The following is a 19,700-nucleotide window of genomic DNA, read 5'->3' on the forward strand; positions in this document are numbered from 1 at the left end:
TGGGTCAGTGAGCGACCTTATGGGTCAGTGAGTGAGTCTATGGGTCAGTGAGTGAGTCTATGGGTCAGTGAGCGACCCTATGGGTGAGTGAGTGAGTCTATGGGTCAGTGAGTGAGTCTATGGGTCATTGAGTGAGTCTATGGGTCAGTGAGCGACCCTATGGGTATGTGCCTGAGTTTATGGGTCAGTGAGCGAGTCTATGGGTCTGTGCGTGAGTCTATGGGTCAGTGAGCGAGTCTATAGGTCAGTGAGTGAGTGTATGGGTCAGTGAGTGAGTCTATGGGTCTATGCGTGAGTCTATGGGTCAGTGAGCGAGTCTATGGGGCTGTGCGTTAGTCTATGGGTCAGTGAGCGAGTTTATAGGTCAGTGAGTGAGTCTATGGGTCAGTGAGTGAGTCTATTGGTCAGTGAGTGAGTCTATGGGTCAGTGAGTGAGTCTATGGGTCAGTGAGCGACCCTATGGGTCAGTGAGCGACCCTATAGGTGAGTGAGTGAGTCAATGGGTCAGTGAGTAAGTCTATGGGTCAGTGAGTGAGTCTATGGGTCAGTGAGCAACCCTATCGGTCAGTGAGTGAGTCTATGGGTCAGTGAGCGACCCTATGGGTCAGTGAGTGAGTCTATGGGTCAGTGAGTGAGTCTATGGGTCAGTGAGCGACCCTATGGGTCAGTGAGTGAGTCTATGGGTCAGTGAGTGAGTCTATGGGTCAGTGAGTGAGTCTATGGGTCCGTGAGTGATTCTATTGTTCAGTGAGTGAGTATGGGTCAGCGAGTGAGTTTATGGGTCAATGAGTCAGTCTTTTGGTCGTTGAGCGAGTCCATGGGTCAGTGAGTGAGTCTATGGGTCAGTGAGTGAGTCTATGGGTCAGTGAGTGAGTCTATGGGTCAGTGAGCGACCCTATGGGTCAGTGAGTGAGTCTATGGGTCAGTGAGTAAGTCTATTGTTCAGTGAGTGAGTCTATGGGTCAGCGAGTGAGTTTATGGGTCAGTGAGTCAGTCAATGGGTCATTGAGCGAGTCCATGGGTCAGTGAGTGAGTCTATGGGTCAGTGAGTGAGTCTATGGGTCATTGAGCGATCTTTTGGGTCAGTGAGTGAGTCAATGGGTCAGTGAGCGACCTTATGGGTCAGTGAGTGAGTCTATGGGTCAGTGAGTGAGTCTATGGGTCAGTGAGCGACCCTATGGGTGAGTGAGTGAGTCTATGGGTCAGTGAGTGAGTCTATGGGTCATTGAGTGAGTCTATGGGTCAGTGAGCGACCCTATGGGTATGTGCCTGAGTTTATGGGTCAGTGAGCGAGTCTATGGGTCTGTGCGTGAGTCTATGGGTCAGTGAGCGAGTCTATAGGTCAGTGAGTGAGTGTATGGGTCAGTGAGTGAGTCTATGGGTCAGTGAGTGAGTCTATGGGTCAGTGAATGAGTCTTTAGGTCAGTGAGTGAGTCAATGGGTCAGTGAGCGACCCTATGGGTCAGTGAGTGAGTCTATGGGCCAGTGAGTCAGTCTATGGGTCAGTGAGTGAGTATATTGTTCAGTGAGTGAGTCTATGGGTCAGCGAGTGAGTTTATGGGTCAGTGAGTCAGTCAATGGGTCATTGAGCGAGTCCATGGGTCAGTGAGTGAGTCTATGGGTCAATGAGTGAGTCTTTTGGTCAGTGAGTGAGTCAATGGGTCAGTGAGCGACCCTATGGGTCAGTGAGTGAGTCTATGGGTCAGTGAGTGAGTCTATGGGTCAGTGAGCGCCTCTATGGGTGAGTGAGTGAGTCTATGGGTCAGTGAGTGAGTCTATGGGTCAGTGAGTGAGTCTATGGGTCAGTGAGCGACCCTATGGGTCTGTGCGTGAGTCTATGGGTCAGTGAGCGAGTCTATGGGTCTGTGCGTGAGCCTATGGGTTAGTGAGTGAGTCTATGGGTCAGTGAGCGACCCTCTGGGTCAGTGAGCGACCCTATAGGTGAGTGAGTCAATGGGTCAGTGAGTGAGTCTATGGGTCAGTGAGTGAGTCTATGGGTCAGTGAGTGAGTCTTTGGGTCAGTGAGTGAGTCTATGGGTCAGTGAGCAACCCTATCGGTCAGTGAGTGAGTCTATGGGTCAGTGAGCGACCCTATGGGTCAGTGAGCGACCCTATGGGTCAGTGAGTGAGTCTATGGGTCAGTGAGTGAGTCTATGGGTCAGTGAGTGAGTCTATGGGTCAGTGAGTGAGTCTATTGTTCAGTGAGTGAGTCTATGGGTCAGCAAGTGAGTTTATGGGTCAGTGAGCGACCCTATTGGTCTCTGCGTGAGTCTATGGGTCAGTGAGCGAGTCTATGGGGCTGTGCGTGAGTCTATGGGTCAGTGAGCGAGTCTATAGGTCAGTGAGTGAGTCTATGGGTCAGTGAGTGAGTCTATTGGTCAGTGAGTGAGTCTATGGGTCAGTGAGTGAGTCTATGGGTCAGTGAGCGACCCTATGGGTCAGTGAGCGACCCTATAGGTGAGTGAGTGAGTCAATGGGTCAGTGAGTAAGTCTATGGGTCAGTGAGTGAGTCTATGGGTCAGTGAGCAACCCTATCGGTCAGTGAGTGAGTCTATGGGTCAGTGAGAGACCCTATGGGTCAGTGAGTGAGTCTATGGGTCAGTGAGTGAGTCTATGGGTCAGTGAGCGACCCTATGGGTCAGTGAGTGAGTCTATGGTTCAGTGAGTGAGTCTATGGGTCAGTGAGTGAGTCTATGGGTCAGTGAGTGATTCTCTTGTTCAGTGAGTGAGTATGGGTCAGCGAGTGAGTTTATGGGTCAATGAGTCAGTCTTTTGGTCGTTGAGCGAGTCCTTGGGTCAGTGAGTGAGTCTATGGGTCAGTGAGTGAGTCTATCGGTCAGTGAGTGAGTCTATGGGTCAGTGAGTGAGTCTATGGGTCAGTGAGCGACCCTATGGGTCAGTGAGTGAGTCTATGGGTCAGTGAGTGAGTCTATTGTTCAGTGAGTGAGTCTATGGGTCAGCGAGTGAGTTTATGGGTAAGTGAGTCAGTCAATGGGTCATTGAGCGAGTCCATGGGTCAGTGAGTGAGTCTATGGGTCAGTGAGTGAGTCTTTGGGTCAGTGAGTGAGTCTGTGGGTCAGTGAATGAGTCTTTAGGTCAGTGAGTGAGTCAATGGGTCAGTGAGCGACCCTATGGGTCAGTGAGTCAGTCTATGGGCCAGTGAGTCAGTCTATGGGTCAGTGAGTGAATATATTGTTCAGTGAGTGAGTCTATGGGTCAGCGAGTGAGTTTATGGGTCAGTGAGTCAGTCAATGGGTCATTGAGCGAGTCCATGGGTCAGTGAGTGAGTCTATGGGTCAGTGAGTGAGTCTTTTGGTCAGTGAGTGAGTCAATGGGTCAGTGAGCGACCCTATGGGTCAGTGAGTGAGTCTATGGGTCAGTGAGTGAGTCTATGGGTCAGTGAGTGAGTCTATGGGTCAGTGAGCGACCCTCTGGGTCAGTGAGCGACCCTATAGGTGAGAGAGTCAATGGGTCAGTGAGTGAGTCTATGGGTCAGTGAGTGAGTCTATGGGTCAGTGAGTGAGTCTTTGGTCAGTGAGTGAGTCTATGGGTCAGTGAGCAACCCTATCGGTCAGTGAGTGAGTCTATGGGTCAGTGAGCGACCCTATGGGTCAGTGAGCGACCCTATGGGTCAGTGAGTGAGTCTATGGGTCAGTGAGTGATTCTATGGGTCAGTGAGTGAGTCTATGGTTCAGTGAGTGAGTCTATTGTCCAGTGAGTGAGTCTATGGGTCAGCAAGTGAATTTATGGGTCAGTGAGCGACCCTATGGGTCTATGCGTGAGTCTATGGGTCAGTGAGCGAGTCTATGGGGCTGTGCGTGAGTCTATGGGTCAGTGAGCGAGTCTATAGGTCAGTGAGTGAGTCTATGGGTCAGTGAGTGAGTCTATTGGTCAGTGAGTGAGTCTATGGGTCAGTGAGTGAGTCTATGGGTCAGTGAGCGACCCTATGGGTCAGTGAGCGACCCTATAGGTGAGTGAGTGAGTCAATGGGTCAGTGAGTAAGTCTATGGGTCAGTGAGTGAGTCTATGGGTCAGTGAGCAACCCTATCGGTCAGTGAGTGAGTCTATGGGTCAGTGAGCGACCCTATGGGTCAGTGAGTGAGTCTATGGGTCAGTGAGTGAGTCTATGGGTCAGTGAGCGACCCTATGGGTCAGTGAGTGAGTCTATGGTTCAGTGAGTGAGTCTATGGGTCAGTGAGTGAGTCTATGGGTCAGTGAGTGATTCTCTTGTTCAGTGAGTGAGTATGGGTCAGCGAGTGAGTTTATGGGTCAATGAGTCAGTCTTTTGGTCGTTGAGCGAGTCCATGGGTCAGTGAGTGAGTCTATGGGTCAGTGAGTGAGTCTATCGGTCAGTGAGTGAGTCTATGGGTCAGTGAGTGAGTCTATGGGTCAGTGAGCGACCCTATGGGTCAGTGAGTGAGTCTATGGGTCAGTGAGTGAGTCTATTGTTCAGTGAGTGAGTCTATGGGTCAGCGAGTGAGTTTATGGGTAAGTGAGTCAGTCAATGGGTCATTGAGCGAGTCCATGGGTCAGTGAGTGAGTCTATGGGTCAGTGAGTGAGTCTTTGGGTCAGTGAGTGAGTCTGTGGGTCAGTGAATGAGTCTTTAGGTCAGTGAGTGAGTCAATGGGTCAGTGAGCGACCCTATGGGTCAGTGAGTCAGTCTATGGGTCAGTGAGTGAATATATTGTTCAGTGAGTGAGTCTATGGGTCAGCGAGTGAGTTTATGGGTCAGTGAGTCAGTCAATGGGTCATTGAGCGAGTCCATGGGTCAGTGAGTGAGTCTATGGGTCAGTGAGTGAGTCTTTTGGTCAGTGAGTGAGTCAATGGGTCAGTGAGCGACCCTATGGGTCAGTGAGTGAGTCTATGGGTCAGTGAGTGAGTCTATGGGTCAGTGAGTGAGTCTATGGGTCAGTGAGCGACCCTCTGGGTCAGTGAGCGACCCTATAGGTGAGTGAGTCAATGGGTCAGTGAGTGAGTCTATGGGTCAGTGAGTGAGTCTATGGGTCAGTGAGTGAGTCTTTGGTCAGTGAGTGAGTCTATGGGTCAGTGAGCAACCCTATCGGTGAGTGAGTGAGTCTATGGGTCAGTGAGCGACCCTATGGGTCAGTGAGCGACCCTATGGGTCAGTGAGTGAGTCTATGGGTCAGTGAGTGATTCTATGGGTCATTGAGTGAGTCTATGGTTCAGTGAGTGAGTCTATTGTCCAGTGAGTGAGTCTATGGGTCAGCAAGTGAATTTATGGGTCAGTGAGCGACCCTATGGGTCTATGCGTGAGTCTATGGGTCAGTGAGCGAGTCTATGGGGCTGTGCGTGAGTCTATGGGTCAGTGAGCGAGTCTATAGGTCAGTGAGTGAGTCTATGGGTCAGTGAGTGAGTCTATTGGTCAGTGAGTGAGTCTATGGGTCAGTGAGTGAGTCTATGGGTCAGTGAGCGACCCTATGGGTCAGTGAGCGACCCTATAGGTGAGTGAGTGAGTCAATGGGTCAGTGAGTAAGTCTATGGGTCAGTGAGTGAGTCTATGGGTCAGTGAGCATCCCTATCGGTCAGTGAGTGAGTCTATGGGTCAGTGAGCGACCCTATGGGTCAGTGAGTGAGTCTATGGGTCAGTGAGTGAGTCTATGGGTCAGTGAGCGACCCTATGGGTCAGTGAGTGAGTCTATGGGTCAGTGAGTGAGTCTATGGGTCAGTGAGTGAGTCTATGGGTCAGTGAGTGATTCTATTGTTCAGTGAGTGAGTATGGGTCAGCGAGTGAGTTTATGGGTCAATGAGTCAGTCTTTTGGTCGTTGAGCGAGTCCATGGGTCAGTGAGTGAGTCTATGGGTCAGTGAGTGAGTCTATGGGTCAGTGAGTGAGTCTATGGGTCAGTGAGCGACCCTATGGGTCAGTGAGTGAGTCTATGGTTCAGTGAGTAAGTCTATTGTTCAGTGAGTGAGTCTATGGGTCAGCGAGTGAGTTTATGGGTCAGTGAGTCAGTCAATGGGTCATTGAGCGAGTCCATGGGTCAGTGAGTGAGTCTATGGGTCAGTGAGTGAGTCTTTGGGTCAGTGAGTGAGTCTATGGGTCATTGAGCGATCTTTTCGGTCAATGAGTGAGTCAATGGGTCAGTGAGCGACCTTATGGGTCAGTGAGTGAGTCTATGGGTCAGTGAGTGAGCCTATGGGTCAGTGAGCGACCCTATGGGTGAGTGAGTGAGTCTATGGGTCAGTGAGTGAGTCTATGGGTCATTGAGTGAGTCTATGGGTCAGTGAGCGACCCTATGGGTATGTGCCTGAGTTTATGGGTCAGTGAGCGAGTCTATGGGTCTGTGCGTGAGTCTATGGGTCAGTGAGCGAGTCTATAGGTCAGTGAGTGAGTGTATGGGTCAGTGAGTGAGTCTATGGGTCAGTGAGTGAGTCTATGGGTCAGTGAATGAGTCTTTAGGTCAGTGAGTGAGTCAATGGGTCAGTGAGCGACCCTATGGGTCAGTGAGTGAGTCTATGGGCCAGTGAGTCAGTCTATGGGTCAGTGAGTGAGTATATTGTTCAGTGAGTGAGTCTATGGGTCAGCGAGTGAGTTTATGGGTCAGTGAGTCAGTCAATGGGTCATTGAGCGAGTCCATGGGTCAGTGAGTGAGTCTATGGGTCAGTGAGTGAGTCTTTTGGTCAGTGAGTGAGTCAATGGGTCAGTGAGCGACCCTATGGGTCAGTGAGTGAGTCTATGGGTCAGTGAGTGAGGCTATGGGTCAGTGAGCGCCTCTATGGGTGAGTGAGTGAGTCTATGGGTCAGTGAGTGAGTCTATGGGTCAGTGAGTGAGTCTATGGGTCAGTGAGCGACCCTATGGGTCTGTGCGTGAGTCTATGGGTCAGTGAGCGAGTCTATGGGTCTGTGCGTGAGTCTATGGGTCAGTGAGTGAGTCTATGGGTCAGTGAGCGACCCTCTGGGTCAGTGAGCGACCCTATAGGTGAGTGAGTCAATGGGTCAGTGAGTGAGTCTATGGGTCAGTGAGTGAGTCTATGGGTCAGTGAGTGAGTCTTTGGGTCAGTGAGTGAGTCTATGGGTCAGTGAGCAACCCTATCGGTCAGTGAGTGAGTCTATGGGTCAGTGAGCGACCCTATGGGTCAGTGAGCGACCCTATGGGTCAGTGAGTGAGTCTATGGGTCAGTGAGTGAGTCTATGGGTCAGTGAGTGAGTCTATGGGTCAGTGAGTGAGTCTATTGTTCAGTGAGTGAGTCTATGGGTCAGCAAGTGAGTTTATGGGTCAGTGAGCGACCCTATGGGTCTATGCGTGAGTCTATGGGTCAGTGAGCGAGTCTATGGGGCTGTGCGTGAGTCTATGGGTCAGTGAGCGAGTCTATAGGTCAGTGAGTGAGTCTATGGGTCAGTGAGTGAGTCTATTGGTCAGTGAGTGAGTCTATGGGTCAGTGAGTGAGTCTATGGGTCAGTGAGCGACCCTATGGGTCAGTGAGCGACCCTATAGGTGAGTGAGTGAGTCAATGGGTCAGTGATTAAGTCTATGGGTCAGTGAGTGAGTCTATGGGTCAGTGAGCAACCCTATCGGTCAGTGAGTGAGTCTATGGGTCAGTGAGCGACCCTATGGGTCAGTGAGTGAGTCTATGGGTCAGTGAGTGAGTCTATGGGTCAGTGAGCGACCCTATGGGTCAGTGAGTGAGTCTATGGTTCAGTGAGTGAGTCTATGGGTCAGTGAGTGATTCTATGGGTCAGTGAGTGATTCTATTGTTTAGTGAGTGAGTATGGGTCAGCGAGTGAGTTTATGGGTCAATGAGTCAGTCTTTTGGTCGTTGAGCGAGTCCATGGGTCAGTGAGTGAGTCTATGGGTCAGTGAGTGAGTCTATCGGTCAGTGAGTGAGTCTATGGGTCAGTGAGTGAGTCTATGGGTCAGTGAGCGACCCTATGGGTCAGTGAGTGAGTCTATGGGTCAGTGAGTGAGTCTATTGTTCAGTGAGTGAGTCTATGGGTCAGCGAGTGAGTTTATGGGTAAGTGAGTCATTCAATGGGTCATTGAGCGAGTCCATGGGTCAGTGAGTGAGTCTATGGGTCAGTGAGTGAGTCTTTGGGTCAGTGAGTGAGTCTGTGGGTCATTGAGCGATCTCTTGGGTCATTGAGTGAGGCAATGGGTCAGTGAGCGACCTTATGGGTCAGTGAGTGAGTCTATGGGTCAGTGAGTGAGTCTATGGGTCATTGAGTGAGTCTATGGGTCAGTGAGCGACCCTATGGGTATGTGCCTGAGTTTATGGGTCAGTGAGCGAGTCTATGGGTCTGTGCGTGAGTCTATGGGTCAGTGAGCGAGTCTATAGGTCAGTGAGTGAGTGTATGGGTCAGTGAGTGAGTCTATGGGTCAGTGAGTGAGTCTATGGGTCAGTGAGCGACCCTATGGGTCAGTGAGCGACCCTATAGGTGAGTGAGTGAGTTAATGGGTCAGTGAGTGAGTCTATGGGTCAGTGAGTGAGTCTATGGGTCAGTGAGTGAGTCTATGGGTCAGTGAGTGATTCTATTGTTCAGTGAGTGAGTATGGGTCAGCGAGTGAGTTTATGGGTCAATGAGTCAGTCTTTTGGTCGTTGAGCGAGTCCATGGGTCAGTGAGTGAGTCTATGGGTCAGTGAGTGAGTCTATCGGTCAGTGAGTGAGTCTATGGGTCAGTGAGTGAGTCTATGGGTCAGTGAGCGACCCTATGGGTCAGTGAGTGAGTCTATGGGTCAGTGAGTGAGTCTATTGTTCAGTGAGTGAGTCTATGGGTCAGCGAGTGAGTTTATGGGTAAGTGAGTCAGTCAATGGGTCATTGAGCGAGTCCATGGGTCAGTGAGTGAGTCTATGGGTCAGTGAGTGAGTCTTTGGGTCAGTGAGTGAGTCTGTGGGTCATTGAGCGATCTTTTGGGTCATTGAGTGAGGCAATGGGTCAGTGAGCGACCTTATGGGTCAGTGAGTGAGTCTATGGGTCAGTGAGTGAGTCTATGGGTCAGTGAGCGACCCTATGGGTGAGTGAGTGAGTCTATGGGTCAGTGAGTGAGTCTATGGGTCATTGAGTGAGTCTATGGGTCAGTGAGCGACCCTATGGGTATGTGCCTGAGTTTATGGGTCAGTGAGCGAGTCTATGGGTCTGTGCGTGAGTCTATGGGTCAGTGAGCGAGTCTATAGGTCAGTGAGTGAGTGTATGGGTCAGTGAGTGAGTCTATGGGTCAGTGAGTGAGTCTATGGGTCAGTGAGTGACCCTATGGGTCAGTGAGTGAGTCTATGGGTCAGTGAGCGACCCTATGGGTCAGTGAGCGACCCTATAGGTGAGTGAGTGAGTTAATGGGTCAGTGAGTGAGTCTATGGGTCAGTGAGTGAGTCTATGGGTCAGTGAGCGACCCTATGGGTCAGTGAGTGAGTCTATGGGTCAGTGAGTGAGTCTATGGGTCAGTGACTGAGTCTATGGGTCAGTGAGTGAGTCTATTGTTCAGTGAGTGAGTCTATGGGTCAGCGAGTGAGTTTATGGGTCAGTGTGTCAGTCTATGGGTCATTGAGCGAGTCCATGGGTCAGTGAGTGAGTCTATGGGTCAGTGAGTGAGTCTATGGGTCAGTGAGTCTGTGGGTCAGTGAGCGAGTCTATGGGTCAGTGAGTCTGTGGGTCAGTGAGCGAGTCAACGCAGTGCGGGTTCAGGCACCGGCGTCTGTATGCCGCCGCACTCACACAGTGGACGCGTCTGTCTCGCGGAGACCGAGGGAGAGAGAGGCGATCGGTCTCGAGGGTGTGCGGGCAGTGGAAGGGGTCACAACCCCAGGGATCCGCGCCGTATCCGGGACTCGCCGCTGTCCCCCAACTCCGACAATTTCTGGCCGGGGGAGCGTCCATCAGATCCTTGGCAGAAATAACAAAGGTCCCCGATCGATGCGCGGAGGTTCCCCCCCGGGGGGTTTTTATTTGCCCCTGTTATTATTTAGCATTTCAACAAAACTCTCCACGTCAAGAAGGCCTTGCTCTCAAAGAGAAACCAAAGGGGTGCCGCGGGTGCCTAGGAAATGTTACCTCCCTCGCCTGGTATACAGGAGGTCGTGGGATCGATCCAGACCCTCTCACCCGCTGTATATTTGGAGGTTGTGTGTCTCTCTCCCTGTGGTCGCGTGGATTTTGTGCCGGGTCCTCCGGTATTTTCCCTCCAAAATTAGAATCAACATCACACGTTTAGAGTATTTAGCTGCTTATAAATGTCCACGCGATGATGAAAAGCGCACTTCAGTCGAGCTATAATTATGATAGCCGTATCGCTTCTGAAGAAGAGCAGTATAGCTCAGTGGGGCCTTACCTCGTAAAATAAAAATATTTAGTTTACATGATGAGCCACTTCGTATTTGGCTTCTATACATTTCCACATGCTGATAAGCCACTTTGTTGAGCTATCATTTGTTTTAGCCAGGGTCGCTGCTGAAAAAGAGCTACACAGCTACTCAGTGGGGCCTTACCTGGTGAAATAAAAAGTTTCGTTTTTATTTTTGTAGTTAAAGACGAAGATTCCCCCTCCCCATCATAGCCATCAACAAACCGTTTCGGTGCAAGATCTGTTAGCGAGCACCTCTGAAGGGTTGCGCTGTACACGAGGGCATCGCTGGTGGCCGGCGGCACGCTTGCCCCCATCACCTTTGTCTCTCCTGGTGCCGCATGTTTTTTTAACGCACCGCACCGAGTACTCATTTAAGGCTGAGTAGACCTAGGGGGAGGGCCGGCAATGGTTTAAACTATTCACCGCCGTCAGACGCGGGGGTCGCCGGCTCCGCGTGGCGCCGACCGCTGAGCCACCGCTCCCTCCCCTCGAGCGGAGCACAACTCGTGCACACGGCTGGTGTCCTCGTGGACACCAGCCGTGTGCACCTTTCCCTCTCCACGCAGTCCCCCTAGATGTGCATGGTCGCTCCTGCCCGACGCACGCAAACGCACTCGGTGAGGACGCGCCCCGCTCTCTCGTGAGCAATCGGAAGCTTGAGCAGGAGCGGAGGCTGGACAGCGCTGCGACCGAGTGAGCGAGCCAGAGCGGTACAGGTGCTATAGGCTGCGTGTTGCAAAACGAATCAAATCTCTCTCCGCTGTGGTCACCATCCTCCCGCCGTCACTGCTCACCCCTGCTCTTAGCCGAGCCCTGCAACGGCCAGCGCGGTGAAGTATGGTCATATCAACCCGCGGGTGTCAGCGCGGGGAGGGGTGGTGGTGGAGGGGGCCCCGGCCGTAAGATGGAATGGGGCACCGTGGATTATTCCAGCCGGGGTTCCTCGTTTTTCCCCGGTGAATCCGGGCCAGCATTTATTTGTCTCGGATCAATGCCTGGGAAATTGAACTTCCCGGCACCCACCCCCACAACTCGCCCCCCACTCTCTCCGGCAATAGCAATTCAACGATCGCAGTCCACGCTCTCTCCATCTCTCTCTCGCACTCTCTATCTCACGCTCTCTCTATCTCGCACTCTCTATCTCATGCACTCTATCTCACTCTCTCTATCTCACTCTTTATCTCACTCTCTATCTCACTCTCTCTCTATCTCTCTCTATCTCACACACTCTCTATCTCTCTCTATCTCTCTCTCTATCTCACGCACTCTCTATCTCACTCTCTCTCTATCTCACGCATTCTCTATCTCACTCTCTCTATCTCACGCACTCTCTATCTCACTGTCTCTCTATCTCATTAAGATGGCGCCGATAATGGCAGCCTCGGCCGGTAGGTGTGTCCTGTTTTGTCCGGTTTTGTCTTGTTTTGCTTGATTACCCGTGCTGGTGAGAGAGGCCTGCTGTTCAGCGAGGGTACTGCTGTTCAGCACACAGGTGCTAGTGATAGAGGCCTGCTGTTCAGCACACCTGTGTTTGTGAGAGGGGCCTGCTGTTCAGCACACCGGTGCTGGTGAGAGAGGCCTGCTGTTCAGCACACTCGTGCTGGTGAGAGAGGCCTGCTGTTCAGCACACTCGTGCTGGGGAGAGAGGCCTGCTGTTCAGCACCCCCGTGCTGGTGAGAGGCGACTGCTGTTCAGCACACCGGTGCTAGCAAAAGAGGCCTGCTGTTCAAAACACCTGTGCTGGTGAGAGAGGCCTGCTGTTCAGCACACTCGTGCTGGTGAGAGAGGCCTGCTGTTCAGCACACTCGTGCTGGTGAGAGAGGCCTGCTGTTCAGCACATTCGTGCTGGTGAGAGGGGCCTGCTGTTCAGCACACCCGTGCTGGTGAGAGGGGCCTGTTGTTCAGCACACCCGTGCTGGTGAGGGGGGCCTGCTGTTCAGCACATGCGTGCTGGTGAGAGAGGCCTACTGTTCAGCACACCTGTGCTGGTGCGAAGATGGTGCCGATGATGGTAGCCTCAGCCGGTCGGTGCGCCCTGTTTTGTCTTGTTTTGTCTGTTAATTCAGTATTTTGCATGGATTTTCGAAGTTCCTAACAAGAGACGAACTTTTAAACATCAGGGAAACAACTCCTGTGGATTTATTTCCCACTTTTCTGCTTCCAGCTGCAGAATTACTGGGCATTCTGATCAAAGCCACGCTAGGCTTTGCTCAAGCAGCGAAATGCCGCCCAAGGGGTAAACGGTCGGGGGCTCTAGTATGGCTACGCAGACGCGGGATCCGAACAGTGCTTCCGAGCTTTTTCCTCTCCAACGTACGTTCACTGTGCAACAAAATGGACGAACTTCAGCTACTGATGGTGAAAAACAGAGACTTTCTTTCATCTTCTATTTTGTGCTTCATGGAGACATGGCTGTGTGATTTGATTCCGGACACTGCGCTACAACTGGCAGGATTCCATCTTGTAAGATCGAATCGTGACATAGCACTCTCCGGTAAGACAAAAGGCGGTGGTTTTTGTTTTTACATTAAAAGTGGCCGGTATGTAGATGTCACAGTGATACTGCAACATTGTTCTCCGCTCCTTGAATAATTGTTTTTATAAACTGTAAACCTTTCTACTCGCCTCGCGAGTTCGCGTCGCTCATTTTGGTCGGAGTTTATTTGCCGCCGGGTCCTCAGGTTAAAGAGGCCCAACGCATGCTCGCCGACCAGATTCTGAGTGTGGAGCGAGCAAATCCAGATTCGCTGGTTATCGTACTTGACGACTTTAACAAAGGTAATCTCAGCCACGAACTCCGCAAATACATACAATTCATTAAATGCCCTACCAGAGAAGGGAACACTCTGGATCACTGCTACACTACAGTCAGTAGAGCCTACCACGCCGTCCCCCGAGCAGCACTGGGACACTCTGACCATGCCATGGTCCACCTGATTCCAGCATACAGGCAGAAACTAAAGCTCTGTAAACCTGCTGTGAGGACATCTAAACAGTGGACCAGTGAGGCTGTTGAGGATTTGCGGGCGTGCTTGGACTGTACTGACTGGGATATGTTCACAACTGCTACCAATAGTCTGGATGAACTCACAGAGGCTGTGACATCGTACATTAGCTTCTGTGAGGACTGCTGTATTCCAACACGTACCAGGGTGAACTTCAACAACAACAAGCCCTGGTTCTCAGCAAAGCTCAGAAGGTTGAGGTTGGAGAAGGAGGAAGCGTTTAGGAGTGGGGATAGAGACAGATTCCATGGAGTCGAAGAACAGTTTTAGTAAGGCGGTGAGAGAGGCTAAACGACTGTACTCAGACAGACTAAAACACCAGTTCTCTGCTAACGACTCTGCTTCTGTCTGGAGAGGGCTCAGGCAGATCACCAACTGCAAGCCCAGAGCTCCCCACACCCCTAACGACTCCCGCCTGGCCAACGACCTGAACGAGTTCTACTGCAGATTTGAAAGACAATTGGACTGTCCTGAACTACCCCCTCCCACCCAAGAGGCCCCATTCCCCACCCCTACTACAGAGACGACTCTCTCCTTTCAGGAGGGAGAAGTTAATAGACTTTTCAAGAGGCAGAACCCACGCAAAGCAGCTGGGCTGGACTCTATCTCTCCAGCCACCCTCAGGCACTGCGCTGACCAGCTGTCTCTGGTGTTCACCAACATCATTAACACCTCCCTGGAGACATGCCATGTACCAGCCTGTCTCAAGTCCTCCACCATCATCCCTGTGCCCAAAAAGCTAAGGCCAACAGAACTAAATGATTATAGACCGGTCGTCCTTACTTCTGTGGTAACGAAATCTTTTGAGTGCCTGGTACTGGCACACCTCAAAGCCATCACAGAACCTCTCCTGGACCCCCTTCAGTTTACCTACAGAGCCAACAGGTCTGTGGACGACGCAGTTAACATGGCCCTCCACTTCACCGTACAGCATCTGGACTCCCCAGCATCCTACGCCAGGATCCTGTTTGTGGACTTCAGCTCTGCCTTCAACACCATCATCCCTGCCCTGCTTCAGGACAAGCTCTTCCAGCTGAACGTGCCCGACTCCACCTGCAGGTGGATCACAGACTTCCTGTCTGACAGGAAGCAGTGCGTTAAGCTGGGAACACAAGTCTCTGACTCCAGGTCCATCAGCACCGGAACTTCTCAGGGCTGCGTCCTTTCCCCACTGCTCTTCTCCCTGTACACCAACAGCTGCACCTCCAATCATCTATCCATCAAACTCTTGAAGTTTGCGGATGACACCACCCTCATTGGGCTGATCTCTGGTGGGGATGAGTCTGACTATAGGTGGGAAGCTGACAACCTGGTGACCTGGTGTAGCCAGAACAACTTAGAGCTAAATGCTTTAAAGACAGTTGAGATGGTTGTGAACTTCAGGAAGAATACAGCCCCACTCACCCACATCACCCTGTGTGACTCCCCAGTCAAAACTGTGTAGTCCTTCTGCTTCCTGGGCACTATTCTCTCCCGGGACCTCAAGTGGGAACTGAACATCAGCTCCCTCACCAAGAGAGCTCAACAGAGGATATACTTCCTACGGCAGCTGAAGAAATTCAACCTTCCAAAGACAATAATGGTGCACTTATATACAGCAATAATTGAATCAATCCTCACCTCCTCCATAACCGTCTGGTACGCTGCTGCCACTGCCAAGGGCAAGAGCAGACTACAGCGTATTATCCACACTGCTGAGAAGGTGATTGCCTGCAATCTATCAACCCTCGAGGACCTGCACACCTCGAGGACCATGTGGCGAGTTAGGAAGATTGTGGCCGATTCCTCCCACCCTGGACACTCTCTGTTCCAGGTACTCCCCTCCGGCAGAAGGACCAAAACCTCACGCCACAAAAACAGTTTCTTCCCATCCACTGCTGGCCTCTTCAACAAGGCCAAGGGCTTACACTGACTTTAACATTTTATCTACAAAATGACACCTTGCCATATTTACACTATGTTACCCTATTTGTATTTTTTTGTATTTTAGATTGTATTTTATAGATACTTTATATTAATATTTAAGATTCCTATATGTTGAATGTATGCACCTTCCTGCCAAAGTAAATTCCTTGTCTGTGCGAACTTTCATGGTGAATAAAACCCTTTCTGATTCTGATGCACTATCTCTCTCTCTCTCTATCTCACGCACTCTCTATCTCATGCTCTCTCTATCTCACGCACTATCTCACGCACTCTGTATCTCACCCTCTCACTCTCTCTATCTCACGCTCTCTCTCTCTATCTCATGCACTCTCTATCTCTCTCTATCTCACTCTCTATCTCACACTCTCTCTCTATCTCACTCTCTCTCTCTATCTCACGCACTCTCTATCTCTCTCTCTATCTCACACTCTCTTTATCTCACGCTCTCTCTCTATCTCACGCACTCTCTATCTCACTCTCTCTATCTCACTCTCTTTCTCTATCTCACTCTCTCTCTATCTCATGCACTCCCTATCTCTCTCTCGCACTCTGCCACTCTCCCGAGCTCTCTCTCGTTCCCTCTCACTCGCTCCACTGCAGCCGCCTGTGGTCTGGACCTCCCGACCCACGTGGCCCCCCGCTGTCGACTCCCCGCTCCTGTTCATGTCCAGCCGGAACTAAATGAGCGTGACGTACGACAATGATTGAATGTGATGACGTTTACGACGATGTTAACAATGCTGATGATGATGATGACGATGTTAACAATGCTGACGATGGTGTTGACGATGATGACGATGATAACTGCTAGTGTGACGATGTTAACAATGCTGGTGACGATGACAACGATGACGATTGCTGGTGTGACGATGTTAACAATGCTGGTGACGATGACGATGATGACTATGATGACGATGATGACTGCTGGTGTGACGATGTTAATGCTGGTGACGATGACAACGATGACGATTGCTGGTGTGACGATGTTAACAATTCTGATGATGATGATGACGATGATGACTATGATGACGATGATGACTGCTGGTGTGACGATGTTAACAATGCTGATGACGATGATGACGATGATGACGATGATGACGATGATGACTGCTGGTGTGACGATGTTAACAATGCTGATGATGATGATGATGACGATGATGACGATGATGACGATGATGACTGCTGGTGTGACGATGTTAACAATGCTCATGACGATGACTGCTAGTGTGATGATGTTGATGTTGCCCCGGTAGTGCATCCCCGATGACCGTGAGGCGAGGAGCGACGAGACGAGCCGGAGCGACTCGCGCGTGGCCAACGAGAGCTTCACCGCCGTGCACATCCCCACCGACATCTACAACGGCTGTGCGTCACCCACGCACGCACTCCCACGGACTCGCACACACACACATCCCCACCGACATCTACAACGGCTGTGCGTCACCCACGCACGCACTCCCACGGACTCGCACACACACACATCCCCACCGACATCTACAACGGCTGTGCGTCACCCACACACACACTCCCACGGACTCGCACACACACACATCCCCACCGACATCTACAACGGCTGTGTGTCACCCACACACACACTCCCACGGACTCACACACACACACACATCCCCACCGACATCTACAACGGCTGTGCGTCACCCACGCACGCACTCCCACGGACTCGCACACACACACATCCACACCGACACCCACATCTACAACGGCTGTGCGTCACCCACGCACGCACTCCCACGGACTCGCACACACACACATCCCCACCGACATCTACAACGGCTGTGCGTCACCCACACACGCGCTCCCACGGACTCGCACACACACACATCCCCACCGACATCTACAACGGCTGTGCGTCACCCACGCACGCACTCCCACGGACTCGCACACACACACATCCCCACCGACATCTACAACGGCTGTGCCTCACCCACGCACGCACTCCCACGGACTCGCACACACACACATCCCCACCGACATCTACAACGGCTGTGCGTCACCCACGCACGCACTCCCACGGACTCGCACACACACACATCCACACCGACATCTACAACGGCTGTGCATCACCCACGCACGCACTCCCACGGACTCGCACACACACACATCCCCACCGACATCTACAACGGCTGTGCGTCACCCACGCACGCACTCCCACGGACTCGCACACACACACACATACACACTGACATCTACAACGGCTGTGCGTCACCCACGCACACACTCCCACGGACTCGCACACACACACATCCACACCGACATCTACAACGGCTGTGCGTCACCCACGCGCGCACTCCCACGGACTCGCACACACACACACATCCACACCGACATCTACAACGGCTGTGCGTCACACACGCACGCACTCCCACGGACTCGCACACACACACACATCCACACTGACATCTACAACGGCTGTGCGTCACACACGCACGCACTCCCACGGACTCGCACACACACACACACATCCACACCGACATCTTCAACGGCTGTGCGTCACCCACGCACGTGCTCCCACGGACTCGCACACACACACATCCACACCGACATCTACAACGGCTGTGCGTCACCCACGCACACACTCCCACGGACTCGCACACACACATCCACACCGACATCTACAACGGCTGTGCGTCACCCACGCACTCTCACGGACTCGCACACACATATCCACATCGGCATCTACAACGGCTGTGCATCACCCAAGCACGCACTCCCACGGACTCGCACACACACACACATACACACTGACATCTACAACGGCTGTGCGTCACCCACGCACACACTCCCACGGACTCGCACACACACACATCCACACCGACATCTACAACGGCTGTGCGTCACCCACGCGCGCACTCCCACGGACTCGCACACACACACACATCCCCACCGACATCTACAACGGCTGTGCGTCACCCACGCACGCACTCCCACGGACTCGCACACACACACACATACACACTGACATCTACAACGGCTGTGCGTCACCCACGCACACACTCCCACGGACTCGCACACACACACATCCACACCGACATCTACAACGGCTGTGCGTCACCCACGCACGCACTCCCACGGACTCGCACACACACACATCCCCACCGACATCTACAACGGCTGTGCGTCACCCACGCATGCACTCCCACGGACTCGCACACACACACATCCCCACCGACATCTACAACGGCTGTGCGTCACCCACGCACGCACTCCCACGGACTCGCACACACACACACATACACACTGACATCTACAACGGCTGTGCGTCACCCACGCACACACTCCCACGGACTCGCACACACACACATCCACACCGACATCTACAACGGCTGTGCGTCACCCACGCGCGCACTCCCACGGACTCGCACACACACACACATCCACACCGACATCTACAACGGCTGTGCGTCACACACGCACGCACTCCCACGGACTCGCACACACACACACATCAACACTGACATCTACAACGGCTGTGCGTCACACACGCACGCACTCCCACGGACTCGCACACACACACACACATCCACACCGACATCTTCAACGGCTGTGCATCACCCACGCACGTGCTCCCACGGACTCGCACACACACACATCCACACCGACATCTACAACGGCTGTGCGTCACCCACGCACACACTCCCACGGACTCGCGCACACACACACACATCCACACCGACATCTACAACGGCTGTGCGTCACCCACGCACGCACTCCAACCGACTCGCACTCACACACTCTCTCTCCACTATCTCCTCTCTCTCACCCCTTTTTCCTCTCTCTTTCTGCGCTCTCCGCTCTCTCCACTCTCTCTTTCCACTCTCTCTCCACTCTTTCTTCCATCTCTCTCTGCTCTCTCCCCCCTCTCTCTCCCCTCTCTTTCCCCTCTATCGCCCCGCGCTCTCCCGCACAGCGTCCATCATCCTGAACGAGCTGTACTGGACGGCTGGCCTGGAGCAGGTGTTCAAGGAGAACAAGCGGCAGGACCCCAAGCTGCTGTGGCAGGTGTTTGGCAGCGCCACCGGACTCACGCGATACTACCCAGGTAGCGCCGGTGGCGGTGGTGGCGGTGGTGGTGGTGGAACTACCGGGGGGAGCGTGGCGGGCATGTGGGTGGGTGGGTGGGCGGGCGTGGATGGGCGGGTGGGTAGAGGTGAGCTAGTGGGCGGGGGTGAGTGGGGAGGGGTGATTGGATGGGGGTGAGTGGGTGAGCAAGTCGGGGGGTGCCGGTGGGTGAGTGGGTGGGTGGGGGTGAGCGGGTGGGTGGGGGTGAGCGGGTGGGTGAGTGGGTGAGTGGGTGAGTGGGTGAGCGGGTGGGTGGGGGTGAGTGGGTGGGTGGGGGTGAGTGGGTGGGTGGGGGTGAGCGGGTGAGTGGGTGAGTGGGTGAGTGGGTGGGTGGGGGTGAGCGGGTGGGTGGGTGAGTGGGTGAGTGGGTGAGTGGGTGGGCGGGTGAGTGGGTGA

General features: G+C 52.9%; 1 protein-coding gene across 4 annotated transcripts in view; it reads left to right on the top strand.

Annotated features, from left to right (window-relative positions):
• The window catches only part of LOC116951295 (voltage-dependent calcium channel subunit alpha-2/delta-2-like), a 196,563-nt gene that overhangs the window by 94,753 nt on the left and 82,110 nt on the right, over positions 1 to 19,700 (top strand). For 3 of the 4 annotated variants that reach the window (XM_076073414.1, XM_076073413.1, XM_076073416.1), the window contains exons 6-7: positions 16,481 to 16,592; positions 19,153 to 19,284. In XM_076073414.1, the coding sequence (XP_075929529.1) occupies positions 16,481 to 16,592; positions 19,153 to 19,284 (244 nt within the window). Of the gene's footprint in view, positions 1 to 16,480; positions 16,593 to 18,373; positions 18,429 to 19,152; positions 19,285 to 19,700 lie in introns of those variants that run through there. The other variant, XM_076073415.1, reaches the window with a different exon arrangement.

This window comes from Petromyzon marinus, chromosome 42 (genome assembly GCF_048934315.1).
Source record: "Petromyzon marinus isolate PM22_M1 ecotype Great Lakes invasive population chromosome 42, UKy_Petmar_22M1.pri1.0, whole genome shotgun sequence".
Lineage (NCBI taxonomy): Eukaryota > Metazoa > Chordata > Hyperoartia > Petromyzontiformes > Petromyzontidae > Petromyzon > Petromyzon marinus.